Below are 18,875 nucleotides of genomic sequence, written 5' to 3' on the forward strand. Positions count from 1 at the left end.
TGAAAGTTACCGACCCATAGTTCAGAAAAGACACACTTAAACAGAATTTTGCGTGCAAGTTAAGGAAGTCCCTGCCTTTCTGTGAGCCTCTGCAGACACATCGTCCCCATTAAGAGACCAGGTTGTTTCCTTTCTGAACCACCAGTGACCCCAGATCAAGAAACTTCTACCAAATTAGGAGGTGCCAATGCTATATCGTCTTAAGGTTTCATTTTCTAGAACTTAGGAGGCTAACATGTCTTTTCCATAGTTTTCCTCCCCGCCCTCCCCCCGCCAAAACTCAAACAGTGGCTTTTCTGTATGCTGAGTCCAATTGAGGGTCTTTGTCCTTCCTGCCCTCTCTGCCTGGAATCCCCCAACTGTCCAGATGGTTAGCCCATCCACCAGATTTCAGCTCCAATTTCTCTTTCTTGGACTTTATCTTATTAAAAAAGTCCATCCATCAGTCAATATCTATCCCACTACCTCCGTGTTTTAAAAAAGTACTTATCACCAATTAAAATAATCTATTGCCTCTTTTAAAAATTGCCCATCTTCTACCCCTGGAATGTTAAATTCTTTAAGAGCACAGAACTTGCCTGTCTTGTTTACACAGTATTTCCAGTGCACTAATAGTTCAATAACTATTTTTTTTTATTTTTTATTTATGGCTGTGTTGGGTGGGTCTTCGTTTCTGTGCGAGGGCTTTTCTCTAGTTGCGGCAAGCGGGGGCCACTCTTCATCGCGGTGCGCGGGCCTCTCACTATCGCGGCCTCTCTTGTTGCGGAGCACAGGCTCCAGACGCACAGGCTCAGCGATTGTGGCTCACGGGCGTAGTCGCTCCGCGGCATGTGGGATCTTCCCAGACCAGGGCTCGAACCCGTGTCCCCTGCATCGGCAGGCAGATTCTCAACCACTGCGCCACCAGGGAAGCCCCTCAATAACTATTTATTAAGGAACTAACAAGCCGGGTGCAAGGGTCCCAAACACGAGAGCCCCAAGCCACGGTGTATCTGGAGACCTTCGGACACTCCTTGTATAGGGCACAATCTGAGACGCGGAAGAGAGCTCTAAATACTTTATTCCAGGGCGGGGGCGGGCCAGGCGGGTGTCCAGGAGCGACGGACCAGATCCGTGGAGCCTCAGTGAGGGGCGCCCTGCGAAAAAAAAGTGAGGACGCAGTCAGGGAGTGAATAGATTTCCTCGACAGCTCCATCCCACACCTTCCCACCTCCTTCTTCCGACAGTCGCCGCAGAAGACACCAATGGACGCGTTCACCAGCTGCACCCCACACAGCAAAATCTCCAGGCAGGAGGCGGCCACCAGCAGCGAGAACAGCGTCACGTTCCAGGAGACCACACCAGGCGGCTCCACGCACGCGCTCCACTGAGTGCGGTTGAGCAGGTAGGAGCCTCTGCGGGCGGGGCAGGGTCACGTGAGAGAAGGAGGTCACGCGGAGCGCCCCCCCCTCGGGGCTCCCTGCCCCGCGCAGGCGCCGAGGGGGATATGCAAAGGACTCGTTCGGCCCACGTGGAGGAAGCTGTCTCGAAGCCGAGTCCCACCTAGGTTTCTCAGTCCACGTGGGAAAGGCAGGTGGGCAGTAGCAGAGAATGGGGGCGGGGGCGCGAATACAGGCTGAGCCTTACGCGGTTTGTTGGAAGTGGTATGCCCAGGAGCCGTCCTTTAAGCACTGTGGTCCAATTCGGAGCCCGGCTCCTGATACCGAGAGGCAGTAGATGGCACCAAGCATCCCGAACGCCGAGCAGAAGACCGATCGCAGCATCTGGATACACAGTGCGAGGAGAGGTGAGTTGGGCCGTCCCCGCCCCACTCGTGGGCAAAGCGCGCCTAGCTCCCCCCGCCCTTTGTTACCGAGCTCTAGCCAGTCTCGTTAAAAATACATTTCCCGTCAAACTCCAGGGCTTGGAGTTCGGCTAATTCTAAGAGCCAGTGGCCGCGGAGGTTCATGGGGATTGTAGTTCCCTCCGGTCAGGCCCACTGAAGCCTAAGATTTGCGGGTGCGAGGGAGCGGTAAGATGGAGCCTAGGACTCTGCAGAGGAGCTCGTGAAGCTGGGAATTCTGTGGAGGGGTTTAGGTGTGATTCTTGGAAGACCGATTCAAAGACCTATGCTGAGTGCCGTCTTAATTTGCATCTTACCCTGCAGCGATTCCCGCAGCAGCCTGCACCACAACAGCCTTTGCCCCCTGCCCGGACAGCGGAAATTCCTGGACACAGTACCTGTGGGATCAGAGTCGATGTGATAGCGAGTCACCCAGGTCCCCAACTTGGATCAGTGCTTACCCCGTAATGTGACGAGGTAAGCTTCCTGTGATGCCTTCAGTCATTTGGACTATAGGGAGACCTTATCTCTACTTCTCCTGGAGCAATGTGGGGCTCTGCTTTAAATTTATCTATATTTATGTGCCTGCTTATCTCTGTCCAGATTGTAGCCTCCAGGAGGATAGAGCGCAATATCATTATATCCCCCATAAATCTCAGCATATAGTAGGTGCCCAACTGAATGGGAGTCAGGAGGCCTGGGTTTAATGCCAACCTTTTGCTCACTTCACACTCCGTGAATTGATTCATCTCTCTGGATCTCAGTTTTGTCCTCTGTAAAACGGACTGTTCTCAGGATTTAATGAAATAACAGGTTGCCTTGATGTCAAGACTTGCTCAGAGTAAATGGTCAATAACTATAGAGTCGCTCAGCAGCAGGAAGGAATAGTGGTGTTGGAATGCCTGGCGAACTGGGATTATGGTGGAGGGTGGAGGAGCATGTAAGACTCTGATGGGAAGAGTGGGAATCCCCAAGATACAGCCCTGATCCTCTTTGTCTTTCTTTCTCCCATGGCCCTCCTCAGAGAGCCCATCCCCTTCCAGGGCATCAGCTGCTCCCTCTAACAATGGTTGTCTCCTAAATTGATGCCTCCAAATTCAAATCTAACTGCCTGAAGGGTATGTTCGTTTGAATGTCTTGGTTTTAGTTTAAGTTCATCCAGCCTCATACTAATCTCACAATTTGTTCCCCCCAATTCATCTCCCTTTGGCTTTCTTGTCTCCATCAGTGGAAATATCCTGCAGGTCACCCCGGCCTGAAAACTTGAATCCTTCACACCTAGCCAGACCTCAAGTCTTTGGAACTTTTCCTTCAATGGTTCTTGAATCTGTCAGTCCTTTTTTCTTCCCCACGTTCAATCCCCAATCACCTCCCATGAGAAGGATGTGCTCAGCCTCCCTACTAGATTTTTGTATCTCTTGCCCTGTGCCAACTCACATTCCATTCTACATTGCTACCACCAGATTAAATTTAGCTTTCAACTGGTCTTTTCCCTGATCCAATCCTTTAGGGTCTCCTCAAAGAGTAGCCCATCAAGACTGAACTCCAGGAAGGCGTTCGAGGCGTCTCACTTTTGGCTCCAGCCTTAACTTTGTTGCACCAGACCAGGTTCTTTGCCTGTCTCCCATCTCTGGAATTCCACAGCTGTCTGGATCTTTGCCTCCCTGTCTTCCTTGTCTGGCACACACCAACAAGGTGGCATTTTGATCTTCTCCAAGGGAGGGGCTGAGAGTTTTAGTTCCATTATATCATCCACAGCAACCTTACAGAAACACCTGCAGAGTTGAATGAACTTTCCACCAGACACTCTTCCCTCTTCCATGTCTCATGGCAGGTCTAGGGCCAGTGCTGGCCCCCTTGCTTGGCCTTTCTGGTTACATCACTTACTCAGAAGCTCCTGGATCCAAAGACACCTGGAATTTCGATTTACCAATTTCAAACGACCTCTCTGTTTGTGTTTTTTTTTTTATAAATTTATTTATTTATTTTTGTCTGTGTTGGGTCTTTGTTCCTGCGCACAGGGTTTCTCTAGTTGCCACAAGTGGAGGCTACTCTTTGTTGAGGTGCACGGGCTTCTTACTGCGGTGGCTTCTCTTGTTGTGGAGCCCGGACTCTAGGCATGGGCTTCAGTAGTTGCAGCACGCGGGCTCAGTAGTTGTGGCTCACGGGCTCTAGAGCACAGGCTCAGTAGTTGTAGCGCACAGGGCTTAGTTGTTCTGCAGCATGTGGGATCTTCCCGGACCAGGGATCGAACCCTGCATTGTGTCCCCTGCATTGGCAGGTGGATTCTCAACCACTGTGCCACCAGGGAAGCCCTGTTTGTGATTTTTTAAAAAATATTTACTTATTTATTTGGCTGTACCAGATCTTAGTTGCAGTACGCGGGATCTTTAGTTGCGGCATGTGGGATCTTAGTTCCCCGACCAGGGATGGAACCCAGGCCCCCTGCATTGGGAGCACGGAGTCTTAGCCACTGGACCACCAGGGAAGTCCCTGATTTTTACTTTTCTAGCCAAAGTGTTTCATTTTGTTGTCTGAACTCGTCTGTCTTGCTCTCTGCTATCTCGTCTCATTGAAAAGGGAAGGGTAATTGAAAAGGCAGGAGGAAGCACTGAGTTTATAGCTCGAGTCTGTTTACTTTTCTCCATCTCCATGGCCACTGGCCTCATCTAAGCCACTATCATCTCCCCTGGACAAGTGTAGTGACCTCAGTCTGGTCTTTCTGCATCCAGTGCTGACCTCCTACTGTTTACTCACCACCCAGCAGCCAGCCATATCCAGCGGGATATGGAGCAACTAGAACTCTCATCCTTTGCTGGTGGGAATACAATTGGCATAAGTACTTCAGACAACTCTTTGGTAATATCTGTTAGCACTGAACATTTGCATACCTTAAGAATCAGCAGTTTTACTCCTAGGTATCTATCCAACAGAAATGCAAACGTACATTCACCTAAAGACATTTACAGGAACGTTTATAGAGCATTATTTAGAATAAACCCAAGTTGGGAACTATCCAAATGTCCATCAACAGTAGAATGTTTAAATAAATTGTAGTAATACTTACACAATGGAGATAATTGTGTAAATATTAGAAATAATAAACTACAGCACTGTGTAACAATATGGATGAAACTTACAAACATAATGTTGACCTCAAGAACCCAGAACAAAAGTGTCCACTCTGTATGATTCCATTTATATAAAGTGCTAAACAGACAAAACTAACCTCTGGGATAGAAGTCAGGATAGTGGGGCCCTTGTTGGTGTGGGGTAGGGCCTGGTGGGAGGCCTGTCTGGGGTTCTTGTAATAACCCACATCTTGATCTGAGTGCCGAGAATATGGGTGTGTTCCCTTTATAAAAATTCACTGAGCTGTATATTAAGGATCTGGGCATTTGTCTGTATGACTTTTTAAAAAGGTAAAAAGTCCTTCAATAGTTTTCTGTGAACTTCTAATAAAATTCAGATTCCTCACTGTGCCTTTCAAGGGTATAGGTGCTCTGGCCTCTGCCCTCCTCCGATTTCACTTCATCAAACCTCAGCTGCACTGGCGGCCTCTCCAGTCCTGAGATGTGCAGGCCTATTCCTGCCTTACACTTTGTACTCACCTGTCTGCCATGCTGATTCCTTCTTTTTGTCTTTTGGGTCTCAGTTCAGAAGTCACCTCATCAAGGCCTTCCTTGAAAATGCTATAAGAAGTGGCCCCCCACTTGGCCTCAGGAGCTCTTTACGACAGCATCCTGCTTTGTTTTCTTGATGGTCCCTACTTTTATCTGAGATCACCTCACTCGTCTGTTTACTTTGTTCATTCACTATTAATCCAGTGCCTGTTAATCCAGGCCTAGGCGCCTGGCACACAGCAGCCAATGAAACAGGCAGCCCTTCCTCCTGTGGGGCGTACATTTTTGCTTCCGTGATACTGTGTGTCTCCCCAGCCGAAGCACCGGCTTCAGGGAGTGCAGGGCCCTTGCCTGTGTGCCTGTGGCATAGCATGAACGGTGAGTACACTTGAGAACCTTCTCCAGGGTGGCTGAGAGCATGGAGGCTGGAGGGCAGCTGGGAATGAGCATGTTGGGGGGGGCATCCTTGGGGGTCTCCCCAGAAGCAGGCAGGTAAGATCGTGGGGAGGTGGTGGTGGTTTGGGCTGGAGGAGGGGTGTGATGTGACAGCGGCGGAGAGGGTGGGGCTGGGAGGAGTGTGACGTCTCAGAGAGGCTTGAGGTCAGAGGTACGGGGTGGAGTCCAGCAGCCATAAATCCATGGGGGAGGGGGAGGGGGAGTAGGAGGACAGACCTGGATGGGTAAGAGGGGATTGTTGGGTAAAGGAGAAGAGGTGTCCCCATTAGCTAACAGACTTGTGGCCAGTGAAAGAGACAAAGGTGAGGCATCCCCCAGAGAATTTCATCAGTCAGCCATCCTGAGAAGTGGGGAACCGTGCAGGGTAGGTCTTTTGTCTTCATGCCATAAGGATGTTAAATTCGCTTGACCTTCCAAAAAGTTCCCCTAGGGATTCCCTGGTGGTCCAGCGGTTAAGACAGTGGGCACGGTTTCAATCCCTGGTGGGGGAACCAAGAACCCGCATGCCACGCGGTGCACAAACAAACAAAACAACAAAAAAGTTCCCTGAATGGGGAGGGGGGTGGCGAATGGGGGTTAGGAAGTCCAGGAAGTCTGTGTCTCCCCTTCCTCAATTTCTCCTGACAGATCCTAGTTTCCAGGGAGCCACGGGGACCCCTTCTCCACCATACTGACCCGGATTCTGAGTTTATCCTTAGTGCCCAGCGCACAGTGGGTATCCAGAAACCTGGGTGGAGAGTGAAGGGACATGGAAGTGGGGGAGGTGACACTGAGCTGATAGGTAGAAAGACTGACCTGCGACATCGCTCCCTGGCTCCAGATGCTGTCACTGTAAACCACACCCACACCAAGCCCATTATTATCTTAACCTGATAACCTCCCATGCAACCAGCTGTTCCTTCTGCCTCAACCCCTGTAGTAGGTGTTCCCAGCATCTGCTCGGCAGGGGGGATGGCGAGGGGCTGGTAGGACATACTCCGTACCCAGTAGGGAACAGTTTCGAGCAGTAAGGCTCCTTCCTTCTCATCCCCCTCAGACATTCAGCTCAGGACCCTGGGGCTGAGAACCTCCCCTACAGAGTGCTCAGTGTTTGGGGGCAGCCGGGGCGGGCTCCTGGTCCCCACCAAGCCACCGCCATCCCTTCCCGGGCAGCCATCGTTTTCCCTCACTCCCTCTCCCTCCTGTTCAGGACCCCGGAGAGTGGCGCCCAGCCCCCTGGCCCGTGTGCCCTGGCCAGCCCTCTCACCATCAGGCCCCCGCCGATGAAGCCAGCCATGAGCCAGACTTGCAAGCTGAGGTGGTCCTTGGTCCAGGTGGTCTGACCGTTGGGCACTAGCAGGAGGGCGTTGGCCACAATGCAGACCAGGGAGAGGAGGATGAGGGAGAGCCCCACGAAGCGGGCACACTTTCCTGTGCACATGGTGAGGCTCTTGGCAAGGACAGGCAGCAAGTGAAAGTGAGCCCGAGGTTCCCCGGTCCAGAGGGAAAAACAAGCCCGGAGCAAAGGTCGAGGAGGAGGTGTGGTGAAGCTGGCAGTAGCTGATGATAAGGGACAGAGGCAGGAGACACGGGGCTGCAGCAGAGACGCGGCAAAGGGGAGGATGTGGTGGAGGAGGTGGGGGAGCTTGACACGCAGAGGAAGTTGCCTGGGCTCAGTGTGTTCTTCCTCTTTTTCTGCACACACCTCTCCACAGAACCTTGGTCGACTCCTTACCTGCTTTGTGACTTAGCCAAGCCCCTTAATGTCTCTGTCTCAGTTGCCTCATCTGTACAAAGGGTATACAGCCAAGGTATGCCCTTGGCTCGCAGGCAGGTGGTGAGGATTAAATGGATTAGGGAGTTCCCTGGCGGTCCAGTGATTAGGACTCAGCACCCTCACTGCCTGCGGCCTGGGTTCGATCCCTGGTTGGGGAACTAAGATCCTGCAAGCCGCGTGGGGTGGCCAAAAAAAAAAAAAAAAAAAAGGGTCAAGGTGAGGGTGAGAAACATTTTATAACCAAGGACACGCTAAGCCAGTGTATGGTGCCCTATTAGTCCCATAGGGAGATTTTCTCCTGGAAAGAAACTAAAGATGGTGGTGGAGGTTCATTATCCTTTTGTTTCTTCTTGTTAATGTCTGTTTATTGAACCATCTTCCTGTTGAGACCACCACTGAGGTCTCATTGATTAAAGCATCCATCCCCCTGGCCTCCGTGTTTTATTCAGCAATGGCCACGTGATCCAAGCCAGCCCCATGGGAACCAATTTCTGGTTCTTGTTGTTGGCAATCTGAGGTCAAAGAATTCCTGTTTTTGTTGCGCTGCTGCAGTTGCTGGTGGCATATTGTCACCTGCCTGCTGGAGAGTGAAGAAAATCCAGAGGAAAGACCAGTCAAGAGATGGAGAGAGACTAAATCCCCCCCCGCACCACCCCCCGACTTGTGGGATCTTAGTTCCCTGACCAGGAATTGAAGCTGGGCCCTCGGCAGTGGAAGCGCAGAGTCCTAACCACTGGACCGCTAAGGAATTCACAAGACTAAGTCTTGATGACATCATGTGAACGTGTAGATCCAGCTATGCCTGAAGCCTGATCTGTCCTTGGAAACTTTTGATTATGTGAACCAGTTTGAGTTGTGTTTCTGTCAACTGCAGGGTAAAGAGTCTTTTTTTGTTGTTTTTTTTAAACCTCCCTCTGTTTTGAGCTGCACACGACAGCATTTTTTTTCCCACATCTTTATTGGAGTATAAATGCTTTACAGTGTTGTGTTAGTTTCTGCTGTACAACAAAGTGAATTAGCTATATGTATACATATATCCCCATTATCCCCATATCCCCTCCCTCCCACCCTTCCTATCCCATCCCTCTAGGTTGTCTCAAAGCATCGAGTTGATCTCCTTGTGCTATGCAGCAGCTTCCCACTAGCCGTCCATTTTACATTTGGTAGTGTATATATGTCAATGCTACTCTCACTTCATCCCAGCTTCCCCTTCCCCCACCCTGTGCCCTCAAGTCCATTCTCTACGTCTGCGTCTTTTTTCCTGCCCTGCCACTAGGTTCATCAGTACCGCTTTTTAAAATTCCATATATATGCGTTAGCATACGGTATTTGTTTTTCTCTTTCTGACTTACTTCACTCTGTATGACAGACTCTAGGTCCATCCACCTCAGTACAAATAACTCAGTTTCGTTCCTTTTTATGGCTGAGTAATATTCCATTGTATATATGTGCCACATCTTCTTTCTCCATTCATCTGTTGATGGGCATTTAGGTTACTTCCGTGTCCTAGCTATTGTAAATAGTGCTGCAATGAATATCGTGGTACATGTAGCTTTTTGAATTATGGTTTTCTCAGGGTATATGCCCAGTAGTGGGATTGCTGGGTCATATGGTAGTTCTATTTTTAGTTTTTTAAGGAACCTCCATACTGTTCTCCATAGTGGCTGTATCAATTTACATTCCCACCAACAGTGCAGGAGGGTTCCCTTTTCTCCACACCCTTTCCAGTATTTATTGTTTCTAGATTTTTTGATGATGGCCATTCTGACCAGTGTGAGGTGATACCTCATTGTGGTTTTGATTTTCATTTCTCTACTGATTAGTGATTTTGAGCATCTTTTCATGTATTTGTTTGCCATATGTATGTCTTCTTTGGAGAAATGTCAATTTAGGTCTTCTGCCCATTTTTGGATTGGGTTGTTTGTTTTTGTGATATTGAGCTGCATGAGCTGCTTGTATATTTTGGAGATTAATCCTTTGTCAGTTGCTTTGTTTGGAAATATTTTCTCCCATTCTGAGGGTTGTCTTTTCATCTTGTTTATGATTTCCTTTGCTGTGCAGAAGCTTTTAAGTTTCATTAGGTCCCATTTGTTTATTTTTGTTTTTATTTCCCTTACTCTAGGAAGTGGGTCAAAAAGGATCTTGCTGTGATTTATGTCATAGAGTCTTCTGCCTATGTTTTCATCTTAAGAGTTTTATAGTGTCTGGCCTGACATTTAGGTCTTTAATCCATTTTGAGTTTATTTTTGTGTATAGCGTTAGGGTGTGTTCTAATTTCATCCTTTTACACGTATCTGTCCATTTTTCCCAGCACCACCTATTGAAGAGGCTGTCTTTTCTCCATTGTATATTCTTGCCTCCTTTGTCAAAGATAAGGTGACCAGATGTGTGTGGGTTTATCTCTGGGCTTTCTATTCTGTTCCATTGATCCATATTTCTGTTTTTGTGCCAGTACCATACCGTCTTGATTACTGTGGCTTTGGCTATCTGGAGTCTTTTGTCTCTCCATACAAAATTTAAGATTTTTTTTTGTTCTAGTTCTGTGAAAAGTGCCATTGGTAATTTGATAGGGATTGCATTGAATCTGTAGGTTTTTTTTTTCTCTTTTGGCCCTGCAGTGTGTCTTGTGGGATCTCAGTTCCCTGACCAGGGGTTGAACCCAGGCACTCGGCAGTGAAAGCACAGAGTCCTAACCATTGGACTGCCAGGGAATTTCCTAAAGAGTCTTTTTTGACACAGAGATGAATTCATTAAGCCCTTGCTGTGGACAGAGCCTTGTGCTGGAGAGTACAGGGATTCTCAGTTGCATGCGTGAGACCCAGATATGGGCTTCGGGAGAACATGCCTGAGTTAGCTCACTGGTAAAAGGAAGGTGTAAGATACAAGATCCCAGCCTACATCAGCTGACCTCCAACCAATCCACACATTGGTTTCACTCAACCAATGTTGAGTGAAACCAATGTATGAGTGAAATAAATGCTGATATTTGTAGGCCACTAAGACTTCGTGGGATTTTTTTGTTCCACAGCAATAGCTGACTGACACAGACCCCATTATCTAGGCCACAGCTGATTGATCCAAGAAGGAGTAGCCAACCCAAAAGCAGACATGAAACCAGAGACCTGTGTGGTTGCTTGAGGTAAGAACACTGCCCAACAGAGAGAGGTACCCTCACTGAATGATGACTGATCAATGAATTGGATCTTCATTCTTGGGAAAGTTGACTGAAGACAACCTGAGAGTCATCAGAGGGAAGGATGGCCCCAACCTGAGAGTCATCAGAGGGAACTGAGAGAAGTATGAAAGCAGGGAGTGAGCAAAAGCCACAAGGCAACTGAATCCATAAATAAGCAGAAGCCATAGGAAGAGAATTGTGTAGAGAACAGGTATTCAGAAACAGTGCAGGAGGAAGAAGCACAAGCCCTGGGGAGTAGAGGTGGGGAGCCCGGGTCTGAGGTGAGGCAGAGGACGCGTGGTTCTGCTGAGTCACCGGAAGTGATGTTGAACCACTAGAGCAGCTGTGATACCTATGTCACGGGTCTTCCCACTTAAGCCTGGAGCGGGGATTCAGCCATTGTCCTGATGGACAGGGAGTAGGGCCAAGAGAAGCTGCATATTCACTACAAGTTCATCAGTCCTGAGTCTGAGAGATGGTTCTGCTTTTCAGGATAAGTGAAGAGAAAAAAAGAAAAGTTGTGTGTGGGGGGTGGTTGTGTATTCATTTCTATTACATTTTGTACAACTCCGTATGCACGGAATAATAATGTTAAAAACATTATTGGGATTCTGAAAAACTTCATCAAAACAAGGGAAAGGGCACATCGTCCTGAAGACTGAAAGAAAGAAACAGAACTCTTGAGAAATATTTACTGTAGGATTTGGAAGGAATTTTCAGGAAGGGTTTCACTAGAAGGAGGAGCAGAGTTCTTTAAGGAATGAAAGACTGAGATGAAAAGGCACCAGTGCGTGTTTGGGGAAGAAGGAGAATTGCATGGAAACTCAAAAAATGCACAAAGAGAGCTAAAGTCCACGTGAGAAGCACTGAAGAACAAGACTGAAAGTGGGGCAAAGCGGGAGAGGGATACAGAGGACAAACTTGAGCAAGATGCACAGGAAAAGGACCAAAAGATTAGAAAAAAAGGACCAGCGATCAAAACAGCACAAGGGAAGATAAGAGGGAGAATAGAGACGGAAGGTAAGGAAACCAGCTGCTCCCAAAGATAAGAACAGAGCTGGTGGGAGTGACGTCACAGGTGACAAATCTGTGCTCAGAGAAGGCTTCCCCAGGGCGCGGCTCCACTTGAGTTAGTGGGCTGGAGGGCGTACTGTATCCCAGGTGAAGTATTAAAAGTGAACTGAACCCGGATCCATCCTGACTAAATATGTGAATTAAAGAATACAGCTCAGCAAAGTTAAAAGGCTTCCTAGAAAGGAACAAAAGTCGTTCAGGCTTGAGACGTCTCTGTAACACTAAATGCCCAGAAGACAAGGGAGCAACATATATAGTCATGACACAAGCTATGAGTCAGTTATTGTACGTGTATGCAAGTTTCCTCTTGCGTGTGAAGGGCAACAGAACTGCATTTCTGAGAATGTTTGGGTTTGGAAATACCACTATGTCTCCTTCTTCTCCTTTTTTTTTTTTTTTTTTTTTTAAGATATTTTAACTCACCAAGAGATGAAGTGAAATAAAAACTCCCAAAATGGGGAAATCTTGGCATAACTGGAAATAATTTTTATAAACCCAGTTAATGACACTGAATATAAGTGTCAAAAAATCCTTTTAAAGAGAAAATATATAGTGTAAATTCTAAAAATTATATTAACAGTAGTAAAGATGTCAATCATTTATTGCCGGCCATGACTAGAGTCCATTTTAAGGAAACTTATCAGGTCACAGAAACTCAACTCTACTGAAAGAAAAAGAGCATTTATTGGTTCAGGTAATTAAGATGTCCAAAGGCAGAACCAACTTCTGTGTGTGATCCATGAAAGAAATAATTGATAATCTGGACTTCATTGATTTTAATTAATTTATTTTTATTTTTTGGCCACGCCACGTGGCATGTGGGATCCTAGTTCCCTGACCAGAGATCGAACCCATGCCTCCTGCAGTGGAAGCATGAAGTCTTTTTTTTTTTTATAAATTTTATTTATTTATGTATATATGTATGTATGTATTGGCTGCGTCGGGTCTTCCTTGCTGCGCGCAGGCTTTCTCTAGTTGTGGCGAGCGGGGGCTACTCTTCGTTGTGGTGCGCAGACTTCTCATTGCGGTGGCTTCTTTTGTTGCGGAGCACGCGCTCTAGGCGCACAGGCTTCAGTAGTTGTGGCGCGTGGGCTCAGTAGTTGTGGCCCGTGGGCTCTAGAGTGCAGGCTCGGTAGTTGTGGCGCACGGGCTTAGTTGCTCCACGGCATGTGGGATCTTCCCGGACCAGGGCTCGAACCCGTGTCTCCTGCATTGGCAGGCGGATTCTTAACCACTGCGCCATCAGGGAAGCCCGAAGCATGAAGTCTTAACCACTGGACTGCCAGGGAAGTCCTGGACTTCATTGAAATTAAAAACTTCTGCTCTGTGAAAGACACTGTCAAGAGAATAAGGAGACACGTTGCAGATTGGGAGAAAATATTTGTAAAAGACATATCTGATAAAGGATTGTTATTCAAAACATACAAAGAACTCTTAAAACTGAACAAGAAGAAAAAAGAGCCACCTGATGTAAAAATTGGGCAAAAGACTTGAATAGACACCTCATCAAAGAAGATATATAAATGGTAAATAAGCACATGAAAAGATGCTCAACATCATATGTCATTTCCCTACAATAATGAGATACCACTACACACCTATTAGAATGGCCAAAATTCAAAACACTGACAACATCAAATGCTGATGAAGACGTGGAGCAACAGGAATTCTCATTGATTGCTAGTGGGGATGCAAAGTGATACAGGCACTTTGGAAGAAAGTTTGGCAGTGTCATAAAACTAAACATACTTTTACCATAAGACCTAGGACTCATGCTTCTAGGTATTTACCCAAATGATTTGAAAAACTTATGTCCCCACAGAAACCTGCACATGGATGTTTTTTGTTTTTTTGTTTTTATTTATTTATTTATTTTTAGCTGTGTTGGGTCTTCGTTTCTGTGCGAGGGCTTTCTCCAGTTGTGGCAAGCGGGGGCCATTCTTCATCGCGGTGCGCGGGCCTCTCACTATTGCGGCCTCTCTTGTTGCAGAGCACGGGCTCCAGACACGCAGGCTCAGTAGTTGTGGCTCACGGGCCTAGTTGCTCCGTGGCATGTGGGATCTTCCCAGACCAGGGCTCGAACCCGTGTCCCCTGCATTGGCAGGCAGATTCTCAACCACTGCGCCACCAGGGAAGCCCCACATGGATGTTTATAGCAGCTTTATTCATGATTGCCAAAACTTGGAAGCAACCAAGATGTCCTTCAGTAGGTGAATGGCTAAATAAACTGTGGTACATGCAGACAATAGAATATTGTTCAACATTAAAAGAAATAAGCTCTCAAGTCATGAAAAACATAGAGGAAACTTAAATGCATATTTCTAAGTGAAAGGAACAATCTGAAAAGGCTACACACTATGTGATTCCAACTATATGACATTCTGGAAAAGGCAAAACTCTGGAGACAGTAAAAAGGTCAGTGGTTGCCAAGGGTTGGGGGATGGGGAGAGATGAATAGGCAGAGTTCAGAGGATTTTTAGGACTGTGAAATTATCCTGTATGGTGTTATAATGGTGGATACATGTCATTATACATTTGTCAAAACCCATAGAATGTACAACACCAAGAGTGAACCCTATATAAACAATGGTGTTTTTTTTTAATTAATTAATTTATTTATTTAAGCTATGGACTTTGGGTGGTAATGATATGTCAATGTAGGTTCATTGATTGTAACAAATGTACCACTTTGATGGGGGATGTTGATATTGGGGGAGACTCTGCACGTGTGGGGGTAGTGGGTATGTGGAATGCTCTGTACTTTCTGTTCACTTTTGCTGTGACCCTAAAACTACTCTAAAAAAATATAGTCTATTTTTTAAAAAAGTGTCCAAGCTAAGAGAGTAGATCTTTTTTTAGAAATTTTTTTTAAAATTTATTTTATTTATTTATTCTTGGCTGCATTGGGTCCCTGTTGCTGCGCATGGGCTGTCTCCAGTTGCGGCGTGCGGGCCTCTCATTGCGGTGGCCTCCCGCTGCGGAGCACGGGCTCTAGAGCACAGGCTCCAGTAGCTGTGGCTCAAGGGCTCAGTTGCTCCGCAGCATGTGGGATCCTCCCGGACGAGGGCTCGAACCTGTGTCCCCTGCACCGGCAGGCAGATTCCCAACCACTGTGCCACCAGGGAAGTCCCTAGAAATTTTATTGAAGTATAATTGATTTACAATATTGTGTTGGGACTTCCCTGGTGGTGCAGTGGTTAGGAGTCTGCCTGCCAATACAGGGGACACGGGTTCGAGCCCTGGTCTGGGAAGTTCCCACATGCCGCGGAGCACCTAAGCCCGTGCTCCACAACTACCAAGCCTGCGCTCTAGAGCCCGCGAGCCACAACTACTGAGCCCGCGTGCCACAACTACAGAAGCCTGCGCTCCTAGAGCCCGTGCTCTGCAACAAAGAGAAGCCACAGCAGTGAGAAGCCCGCACACTGCAATGAAGAGTAGCCCCTGCTCGACAGTACTAGAGAAAGCCTGTGTGGGTACGGCAGCAAAGACCCAACGCAACCAAAAATAAATAAATAAATTTAAAAAAATGTTACAATGTTGTGTTAATTTGTTCTGTACAGCAAAGTGACTCAGTCACGCGTACATATATATGTATATACATGTATGTGTACAAATCATTACGTTGTACACTTAAAATATATACAATGTTATATGTCAATTATATTTCAATTTTGAAAAGTCTCCAAAAAGATTACACTGTGTTTTAAAATTGAGACAAAAAAACTAATGATAGGGACTTCCCTGGTGGTACAGTGGTTAAGACTCTGTGCTTCCACTGCAGGGGGCACGGTTCGATCCCTGGCTGGGGAACTAAGATTCTGCATGCCATGAGATGCAGCCAAAAGATAAATAAATTAATTAATTAAAAAAAAAAAAACTAATGATATATTAAGAAAGTCATGGAAGCAAAGTAGTGGGGCAAAAATTGGACGTGAGTGAAGATGTTGATTTACCACATGATTTACCATGAGGTAAAACAGGAAAGCACCAGCAGTTTGGAAGAAAATCTCGGTGACAGTAGGGGATCAGTCTTGAGAAGTGCTGCATCACCAGTGCCCTTAATGGCAGAGAGGTCAGTCAGAAAATGAATCAGAAGAGTCGGACTCGGAAGAAACTTTGTGAATATTTTAACCAATTTGTTTTACTTACAGTTTTCTTTTCATGTATGCACCAGAATGATTTTCTTTTTGAAGGGCCTAAAATAACTTTTAATTAGCATACAATACATATTTTAAGTGCTTAGAAAGCATTGTGTTATAATTTACCAGGCAGCATTTTTTTCTTAGTGGTACATAAAATAATAGCGTGTATTACAATTGAAGATGTCTTAGTGGAATTCTCTGTGTAGGCCCAGTTCTGGACCCAGTGAATCCAGCACTAAACACTTGACAGACAAGGTCCCTCCCTGTAGCTTATATTACACTTTGGGAGACAGGCAGTAAAGTAGAAGTTAGAGACTATACTAAGTTTTATGAAGGAAATCAACAATGTGATGTGATGGGGAGTGACTTGGGCCAGTGGCTACTCTAGCTCTTGTGGTTAGGGAACCAGAACCACACTGAGACCTGGGCAAGAGGGGCCCCTACCTGGCTCTCTGCTTAACTTTATGCAGGTCTCCAGGGGGTCTTGTTAAAATGCAGATTTTGAGTCGGCAGGGCTAGGAGGGGACCAGAGAGTCTGCATTTCTAACACGCGCCCGGGTGATGCTGAGGCTTCTCTTCCCAAGGACCGCACTTTGGTGGCAAGGCTGTAAGGCGCCCAGTGTATCACAAATGCTGAAACACGAGGCCCCTTTCCCTCCCTTTTGGCCTGTGAGAAGGGTTTTGCAAGGGTGGTAAGCAACTGAGCAAATGGGAATTACGAGAGAGCAATGGGCCAATTGGAGTGGATGGGAGGCTGAGAGTCTGCTGTTGGGGGTGGTGGTGGGTCTCGGTCAACCATGTAGGCATCTGGGCAGCTCTGTTCACTCTGCCCACCAGTTCTGGGCTAACCCTCAGGCTTGCAGGCAGCAGCCCTGGTCCGGGAAGAATTTGGTTCCTTTAGCCTCTGGATTACGAGGAGGTGAGCAGGCCAAGGGGGTGAATATGTATGGGCCTGGCCTTGAGCATAGCTTGATTTATACAATAAAATATTTATTTTTTGGTTTTGTTTGTTTTTGTTTTTTGGGGGCCGCGTGGCATGTGGGGTCTTAGTTCTCCAGCCAGGGTTTGAACTCACGCCCCCTGCATTGGAAGTGCAGAGTCTTAACCACTGGACCGCCAGGGAAGTCCCATATACAATAAAATATTTAGACTTACAGTACGTGTGCCTTCATTTGTGCTGCTGTCCTAGGCCTTACAAATGTTAGCAGTGGGCCTGCAGGATATAATAATAATAACAACTGACATCATAATACTGTCTCACCTGTATGCCAGTCTAAGTATTTAACATGTATCAACTCCTGTAATTCTCATAACAAACCTATGAGGAAGCGGAATGGTTGTCCTCATCCCCGTTTTGCAGATCAGGAAACTGGAAGAGCCTGCATTGGAATCCTGGCAGTTTGGCTCCAGGGTCTGTGCTCTTGACCATGATGCTCTGTTGCTTCCACTCAGAGAGGGGAGCCTCTCAGAGGAGGCCTGAAGGATGGCAGGAGACAGCCATGTGATGAGCTGGAGGCAAAGCACATTCTGGTTGAGGGAACAGGCAAAGGCTCTGGGGGAGAAGAGTCGTATTAAGGAACCAGAAAGAGGTCAGTGATTAGGATGGGGCAGAGGGGTCCAAGAGGAGGAGACAGGCAAGATGAGAGAGGTAGGCAGGGGCTAGATCATGTAGGGCCTTCTGGGGAGTCTAGAAGGCTTTGGAGGGTTTTAAGCAAGGGAGTGACATGATTTTATTTCATTTTTAAAAGATCATTTTGGTGATGCCTGGCAAATGGATTGTATTGGCAGAGGTGGGGAAGAGTGGAAGCAGGGGGACCAATGTGAGGAGGCTACCACAGTAGCCCAGGTGAGAAATGACGTAGGTGTGGACCACGGGGATGCATAGGGAGAGAACTGGCTCACGGGTGAGTTGAATGTGGAGGTGATGGAAAAAAAGAAGGAAATCAAAGATGGTTTCTAAATTTGGGGTTTGGGCAACTGAATGGGTAGTGGTTTTTTTCCCTGAAGTGGGGAAGTCAAAACCATGGAAGTGAGAGGTATGGAGGGAGACCCAGGCGTAAGAGTGACGCTGTTCAGAGGACCCTATGAATTTCGACTGCGGATGTTTTGTAATGTAACCTGGGTAGGGTGGAGGGTGAATGCTCTCTTAGCTTGGTGAAGCCAGTGTTATCAGCCAGATGAGGATCAGATGGAGTCTTCAGAAGGGAAATATTCATCAGATGGTGTGGAGTGTTTGAATTCAGGGTTGCAGATACAACCCTTCAGCATTTCTCTTCTCTTCCCTCTCCCAGCTGAGACCCCTGGAGACTTGAGCTCGCTGCACCCACGCACCCACAGTCACCCTCCACTGTATGTTTGTGGTGAGTAGGCACTGCATACCAGGAAAAATGCATTTGGCTATAATGTTTACAAGGCCCAAGAAGGTTTGGGGAATAGATTCTTTCCATAGGAAGGAAGGGGTGGTGTTTCCTGAGAAAAGGGCATCAACTCAGCAGAGATTGGGAGAGAATTGTGGAAAGAGGTGGAGCGTTGGAAATGAGTTATCTGCCAGTGAGACACAATCTCGGTTGTGGGGCAAGGGACAAGGTCACTAGAGCAGGAGTTCATGCCTGGTGTCTCTCTCCTCGTTCCCTCCAGGGGAAGATATCTAAATGTTGCAGTAAATATTGTTTACCTCCTTATAATGGGAAGCTAGCAAGGCAGAATCCTGAGCAGGGGAGGGTCACTTCCTGGTCAATGTCATCCAAGAGGCATCAGTCACAGCATCCTCATCAGGGACCACTGAGTGTCAAGGAAGAGATGCCCACAGAGGGCAGGGCAGGGCAGG

The 18,875-nt window shown here is 47.2% G+C and overlaps 1 protein-coding gene and 1 long non-coding RNA gene across 4 annotated transcripts in view; one reads left to right on the forward strand and one right to left on the reverse strand.

The window, feature by feature from the left end:
- Window positions 1–1,042: 1,042 nt before the first annotated feature.
- On the reverse strand, window positions 1,043–7,515 carry TM4SF5 (transmembrane 4 L six family member 5). Its single transcript, XM_082371113.1, has 5 exons — window positions 7,148–7,515; window positions 2,140–2,220; window positions 1,627–1,763; window positions 1,211–1,394; window positions 1,043–1,136 (listed from the first exon to the last, which is right to left on the reverse strand). Exons 1-5 carry the CDS (start codon window positions 7,319–7,321, stop codon window positions 1,122–1,124), a joined length of 591 nt encoding a protein of 196 aa, XP_082227239.1. The 5' UTR covers window positions 7,322–7,515; the 3' UTR covers window positions 1,043–1,121.
- LOC309618007 overlaps window positions 1,675–18,875 on the forward strand; it is a 34,532-nt gene continuing 17,331 nt past the window's right edge. For 2 of the 3 annotated variants that reach the window (XR_014238235.1, XR_014238236.1), the window contains exons 1-4: window positions 1,675–1,786; window positions 2,147–2,299; window positions 10,686–10,796; window positions 18,340–18,408. This is a non-coding gene — a long non-coding RNA (uncharacterized lncRNA). Of the gene's footprint in view, window positions 1,787–2,146; window positions 2,300–10,685; window positions 12,772–13,157; window positions 13,743–18,339; window positions 18,409–18,875 lie in introns of those variants that run through there. The other variant, XR_014238237.1, reaches the window with a different exon arrangement.

This window comes from Balaenoptera borealis (assembly GCF_965194805.1).
Source record: "Balaenoptera borealis genome assembly, chromosome: 20".
Classification (NCBI taxonomy): Eukaryota; Metazoa; Chordata; class Mammalia; order Artiodactyla; family Balaenopteridae; genus Balaenoptera; species Balaenoptera borealis.

Excerpts from the sequence above, each read along its gene's own strand:
- TM4SF5 (XM_082371113.1), bottom strand. The coding sequence starts at position 7,321 with ATGTGCACAGGAAAGTGTGCCCGCTTCGTGGGGCTCTCCCTCATCCTC. Across the intron at positions 1,764-2,139 it reads GCTGCGGGAATCGCTGCAGG|ATGCTGCGATCGGTCTTCTG; the intron begins GTAAGATGCAAA and ends CTGTGTATCCAG. Across the intron at positions 1,395-1,626 it reads TACCACTTCCAACAAACCGC|AGGCTCCTACCTGCTCAACC; the intron begins GTAAGGCTCAGC and ends CCCCGCCCGCAG.